The 7,010-nt window shown below is 41.3% G+C and overlaps 1 protein-coding gene across 1 annotated transcript in view; it reads left to right on the top strand.

Moving 5' to 3' along the window:
• Positions 1–612: 612 nt before the first annotated feature.
• The window catches only part of Armh1 (armadillo like helical domain containing 1), a 31,574-nt gene continuing 25,176 nt past the window's right edge, over positions 613–7,010 (top strand). Inside the window, exon 1 of the mRNA XM_076862603.1 lies at positions 613–818. Coding sequence (XP_076718718.1) covers positions 613–818 — 206 coding nt within the window. The remainder of the gene's footprint in view (positions 819–7,010) is intronic.

Raw genomic sequence — 7,010 nt, 5'->3', positions numbered from 1 at the left:
TAAAGAGCACTTTACCTTAGCCACTTGGCATAAGAGGAGGAGCTGCATCTCTAAATACCCCACATCTCTGACCCTGTGTGAAGTCAGCCAGGAGAGAGGCCCAAGTTTTTAGCAAGTGCTTTCATTTATGTGGCATCCTGTGCTCTTTCGGTTATGGGCATCAGCAGCAGGGAAGTGTTTAACTTTGGTACTGGGGATTGAACCCAGGGTCACTTTGCCTTTGAGCTACATTCCCAGCCCATTTTAGTTTTTATTTTGAGACAGGGTCTGGATAAGTTGTTTAAATTGCTAAGGTTCAAGCTTGCAATTATCCTGCCTCAGCCTCCTGAGTTGCTGGGATTATGTGCCTGGCAGAAAGCCTTTAGCTCTTAAAGAACTGATGTTTACTACCTTGATATTCTTAATCCCATCACAACCCAGCTAGAGCTTTCCTGTTCAAGGGGCAGATGACCAGTTCTAGAATGGATTTTGCATGTAACAACACCCATGTTGTTACTCTCAGCGGGCAAGGGGAAAGCAAAACCCACAAGGTTATAGATGTGCATGGTTCTCAACATTCTGGTAACCTGTTTTCCTTCCCTTTGTAGCCAACCTCAGAACGACTGATTGATCATGACTTCTATAAAAGAACAGGCAGCAATTAGCAGGCTCTTAAGCTTTTTACAAGAGTGGGACAATGCTGGCAAAGTTGCAAGGAATCACATCCTCAATAATTTCATTCAAACCAACCAAGGCAAGACTTCCCCCGAATTGGAGCAGGAGTTTTCCCAAGGAGCCAGCTTGTTCCTTGTACGCTTGATCACCTGCCTTAGAATCACGTATCCTTTGCTGAACTGGGAAAACAATAGGAAATTTCAAAAGAGAAAACAAAAAGAGAGAGAGAGAGAGAGAGAGAGAGAGAGAGAGAGAGAGAGAGAGAGAGAGGGAGGGGAGGATTATTAAGGGAGCTTTTCTCTTGATTTTCTCTAATATTTTAGAACAGGACATTTGGTGATAAAAAAATATCCCCAAAGTCAAGAATTCCATCAACTTCTATCTTCCCAATCTGTAAGTGTGTCTCTATTCTCACCTCTATCCCTTTTTTCTCCCATCAGAGTTGAAGTAGATATTCCTTCTGTCTAGGGCTAATTTGCATTTGTTCAACCTTCCCTTCCCAGTTCCTTAGGGACTTTATTTTTTTCTTTCCTGTAGTTGACCCCTTTGCCTCATTATCAGCTTTTTTCATCAGTATTTTATATGCTGGAATCTCTTTTGCCTTAAAAATAAAATTCAACCCCTGCCTCAAACATAAATTGCACCCAGATCCTGCCCCTCCTGGTGAAGCTTGTTGAAAAGGCTATTCACTCTCCCTGTCTCCACATCATCTCCTGGTTACTCCTGTGCCTACTCCTATTCCCCCGACCTCACTGACTCAGGTCTTGTCAAGGTTACCAATGGTTTGCTAATTACAGAGCCCAGTAACTATACATCCTCATTCCTTATACATGACCTCTGCGTGGCATTTGTCAACCAATCTTTCCCACTTCTCAAAAACACTCTTCTCTTGGTTTTGTTCTTCCCTTCCTTCTTCTTTAAGGGAACACCTTCTCTTAAATGTTGTTGTTCCTTGAGACTCTGTCTACATTCCTCTTCTCTGCTCACACTGTCAAATTCTCCCTGAGTGGTCTCCTCCATTTTCATGATAATTTCCCTCTCTGGAATCTGGGCTCCATATTTATATGTCCAGCTACCGCCTCCACTCATGCCTCAGGATGACTCTCATATTTCTGGCTTGGGAAACTAGGTTTATAGGAAGAGAATATCAAAAGAGGAGCAAGTTTGGGTGTAGTTAAGTTTGGTTTGGGTTATGCTGAGTTTGAGGTTCTTGTGTTCAGGAGCCCTGGAGGCATATCAGGACTGAAAGCAGATTTGGACATCACTGAGGTGACTGTTTGCATTATGGGAGGATCTGAGAATATTTTTATTCTGTCTGCCTGTGGATTCATCTCAGACCATTTTGTTTGTTTTGTTTGGTTTGGTTTGGCAGGACCAGGGATTGAACCCAGCTGCACTGTACTACTGAAATATAACCCAAGTCCTTTTTATTTTTTTATTTTGAGATGGGGTCTCACTAAATTGCTCAGGCTGGCCCTCAAACTCGAAATCCTCCTGCCTCAGTCTCTCAAGTAACTGGGCTTACAGGTGTACACCACTACACACAACCTACACCCCCTTCCTTTTTTAAATTTGTTTTTTAGTTGTAGGTAGACACAATACCTTTATTTTATTTATTTATATGAGGTGCTGAGGATTGAATCCAGGGCTTCATAAATGCTAGGTGAGCGCTCTACCACTGAGTCACAACCCCAGCCCTCAGAGCCTTTTACTATATATTTTTTTTTCCTTGCCTGAACCCTTTCCCCTTCTGAACACCCCCTCCTTATTTGACTAAGTCCTCCTCCCTTATCCAGACCTCAATTTAAACGTCACTTTTTAGAAAGCCCTTTGCTGAGCCCCAGACTACCTGAGAACTGGAGGTTCCCCTTACAAGTATTCACAGCACTCCCCCTGGTCTGATGGTCATAGCATTTGATTGTTATTACTTGCTAAATATCTCTTTTGCCCCCACTGGACTGTAAGCTCTATAAGAACAGGAGTCACATCGGTCTTCTTCATCTACCCATCTCTCATATCTGTTATCTAGGACAGCTGGCACATGTTTGCTGAATAAAGGAATGAATGAACCAGAGAGCCTGCAGCTAGGCAGAACTGAAGGCTTAATTCAATGCAGCTGTCTTTTTCTTACATTTATGTCACTGATAAAATTATTAGTCAGCCTAACATGGTAGCACACACCTGTAATCCCAGCTACAGGTATGACAAGGCAAGAGGATCACAAGTTCAAGGCCACCTGGCCAACTTAACAAGATCTTGTCTCAAAATAAAAGTAGGGGCTAGGGATGTAACTCAGTGGTAGAATGCTTGCTTAGCATTGCATGAGGCCCTGAATTTGATACTCAGCTCCACCAAAATAAACTTTTTTTAAAAAAGTAAAAAGGACTGGGGATATAACTCAGTGAGAAAATACACCTAGTTTGGTTTGTTTACTTTTTAATTATTAATCAGATTCAGGCCTAGAACACAGACCAAAAGGATTACCTCTGAAAATGTCTCTAAGTTGACTCTCATGTCCTCATTTTGGTGTGCATAAAAGAGGTTTAAAACAAAAATTAAGGCTGGGAACATAGCTCAGTGATAGAGTGCTAATCTAATATCGTGAAACCCTGGGTTCCACAGTCAGCCCAGCAAAAAATTAAAAATAATAACAAATACAAATTTACTAGGCTACCTCCCTACCCCAGGGTTCTGACTTAACAGATTAAGTATAGGACCCTGACCTTTCTTTCTTTCTTTCTTTAATTTTTATTATTTTAGTTGTAGTTGGACACAATACCTTAATTTTATTTATTTATATGTGGTGCTGAAGATCAAATCCAGGGCCTTGCACATGCTAGGCAAGCACTCTACCGCTGAGCCATAACCCTAGTCCCCTGACCTTTATTTCTAACAAGTGCCCTGAGTGACTCTGATGCTATGGTTTATATATCATGCCTTGAGAAAGGTCAGTACCTATAATCTGGCTTCTCAACCCACAAGTCATAATACTTACCTCACCATGGTTATCAGCAACCTCTGTGCAGCCAAATCCAGACTTCTAATTTTCCTTCCTTGTCTTACTTAACATTTTCTTTCTTTTTTTTTTTAGTATTTTTTAGTTTTAGGTGGACACAATATCTTTATTTTATTTTTATGTGGTGCTGAGAATTGAACCCGTGCCTCACGCATGCTAGGCAAGCACGTTACCACTTGAGCCACATCCCCAGCCCATTACTTAACATTTTCCATTTGACCACAGGGTGAGGTGAGTGAGGCAGGATCTCAGGTTCAGGGTCAACTCTTGTTTTTATGTAAAACGTTGATATTTGATTCATTATGAATTTTATATTAATTTGACTATTTTAAATGTTGCATTGAAATATGATTTTATTACTGAGGTTTTTTTGTTTATTTTTGGTACCTTGGTGGGGGGTTACTGGGGATTGAACCCAGGGATGATTTACCACTGAACTATATCCCCATCCCTTGTTATTTTTTATTTTGAGACAGAATCTTGCTAAGATGCCAAAGTTGGCCTCAATCTTACAGTTCTCCAGCCTCGACTGCCCGGGTTTCTGGGATTATAGGTATGTGCCACTGCACCCAACTTTGATGCCCCCTTATATTTGAGATCCAAAGTAAGTGCTGGGCCTCCCTCACCTCACGTAATCTAGCCTGATTGGCCACTGCCCCTTTTTAAACTCTCTTCTCCTTGTCCTTCTTCTATTGCTGTTTCTTTGTCTCAGCTGCAGAATTTCCTCCCACTCCTTAAATGTTAGTATTTCCAAGAATTCTGGGTTCAGCCCACTTCCTTTCTTATTCAGTAATTGCACTTGGACTAGGTATTGTCATTCTTCACATCTCAGGTGCCAGTCACAGTGCCTAACATTTAGTGGACATTCAGCTAATGCTTGTGGAATGACTGGAGGAACCATCATTTAAATGTACAGATGTAAATTCAGTTTCTATACCTAGAATTATTTATAATTTCCTAACTTTTTTGGGAGGGGGTACTGGGGATTGAACCACCCCTTTATTTATTTATTATTTTGAGACAGGGTCTCACTTAGTTGCTTAAGGCCTCCTAAGTTGCTGAAGCTGGCTTTGAATTTGTAATCCTCCTGCCTCAACCTCCCAAGCTTCTGGGATTACATACATAAGTCACTATGCCCAACTCATAATTTCCTAACATTTGTGATCCTGTAATATAACAGAAAGAATAGACCAGCTGAAATGATTAAAGCGTTTTGAAAATTAGAGATCCATGTCTCCTCCCCAACCCTGCAGTTATAGTGCATTTTGGAGAAAAACAAATGAATATAGAATCATCATCTTTTTGTAAAACTGACTACCACATAAGCCTAAACCTTTTTTGATAATCTCAAACTTCCAGAATAGATCAGCTACAACTAAGGATTTATATATTATAATAACAAAATTAAGCTGGGCACAATGGCACATGCCTATAATCTTAACAACTCAGGAGGCTGAGGCAAGAGAATCCAAAATTCAAACCCAGTTCAGCAACTTAGTTAGACCCTCAGCAACTTAAGGAGATAAATAAATAAATAAAAAGGACTAGTGGTGTATCTCAGTGGTAAAGAACCACTAAGTTCAATCCATGGTACTGCCAAAAATTATAATAATGGCATAATTATTAGTTACCATTTATTGAGTCTTTTTTCATTTTCTAGACACTGAATACAAATATTATCTCATTTGAACATAACATCATCCTAGTAGGTGACAGTTATTATAGATAAGAAAAAACTGACCTTGAAAAGATTGAGTATTTTACTAGTAAATGTCAGAGACTAGGCTTAGAACGGGTCTGTCTGGCCCAAAGGATCTCCCACTTGGTGGATGGTACAGACCCAGAGCTCTACCTGCAACACCATACAGGGAGATCACCCACACCAGCAGCCCTACCCCACTCCCTGTGTCTACAGGCACAAAGGCAGGGCAGGAAGAGCTCAGGCTGTCAATCAGCCTTCTGAGGTTCAAATCCCAGTTCCATCAGTTCCCTTTGGTTACTTCATGTTACTTAAGGACTAAATGGAAATACTGATAGTGTCCACTGGAGGGCTGTAGTGAGGATTGTATGAGACAATGCAAGCAAAACAGTCAGCACAGTACCTGGTACTCGTTAGCTACTGCTGACAATGTGGCAACCTTCTAGAACTAAATCATGGAAATAATAGACCAGAAATATGTATAGCAAGTAACTATGAAAACAAGACTAGCCTGGGACAAAGAGAAAAGATGGTGACAAAAGTTGGTCAGCTTTGTTGGTTACTGAAAAAAGGAGGAGAATCCACTGAATTAGTAACAGGGTAGAGAATGGGGGAACAGGGAGGGGATAATGTAGGAATAAAGAGACTGCCATGTGGCCAATATCCTGGCCCCCAGCTATGGCGGCAACAGGCAAGAGAGCCTGGCTCCAGAGCAAACACTGTTTTTGCAGTAAAGAGCCTTTCCTAATGAGCCAATCTGTCTCTACTTCTATTGGCATCCTGGGAACCAGGGTGCAGCACAGATAATTTGCCTCATGCCCCCACCCTCCCCCCAACAAAGCACCATTACCTCCAACCCATTACATTAGCCTTTATCAGTCTTGGAAGCTCTCAGTCATCCTCCATGAGCTGCAATAATTTCAGCTAATTTCTTAAGTGTTCTAAGAGCCTGTGATGTGTTATGAGCCTAGTAATTGTTGACTGGTTCCCTTTCTGTTGTGGCTTGATTTCATACCTTGTATCCGAGCTGATGCGTGCTCTGGGTGCTTTATTACAATGAGGCTTTTTGCAAAGACTCACATTAAAAAATAACATTAAATACTGAGGTAGTTTTAAATCAGAGTTTAATTTTTCTTCCATCTCCTGTTATTCTTATTAGGAAGCTATGCAATTCTTCATAAGGATAGTGACCTCCAGTGTAAAACTTTGAGCAAGTATACAATTAAGAATTAATGATGAAGCTGATTGTTTTTAGAGAAGTCTAGGAATGGGGCCCAAATAGTGAACTATACTGAGATGCAACAGTGCAAGGATCATGGCTTAAAGAGATTTGGGAAACTGACCCTCAGCTTTTTCTCTATGCACCTTTGATTTATACAAGCATCCTTGCTCCCTAGAGAGCCTGTCAGAGCCAAGGTGGCTAAACTATTACCCTGGAGGAACTTCCTGGAGAACAAGGAACAACACAGCACCCATCCTCTGTGTGTTGCCCCTTCCTTTTCAGCTAGTGGCTTTTCTCAGGCTAAAGGGTGCATTCCAGCTGCTTGGTTTTCCTGGACCTGAGGAGTTTACCCAGGATGAGACACAGGATCTGTTTCTCTAGGAAAAACCACCCTGTGCCGCAGTCTGGCTGGGCACAAA

This window comes from Callospermophilus lateralis, chromosome 7 (assembly GCF_048772815.1).
Source record: "Callospermophilus lateralis isolate mCalLat2 chromosome 7, mCalLat2.hap1, whole genome shotgun sequence".
Classification (NCBI taxonomy): Eukaryota; Metazoa; Chordata; class Mammalia; order Rodentia; family Sciuridae; genus Callospermophilus; species Callospermophilus lateralis.
Note: the sequence above shows the minus strand (reverse complement) of the source record. Positions and strands in the feature narration are given on the sequence as shown.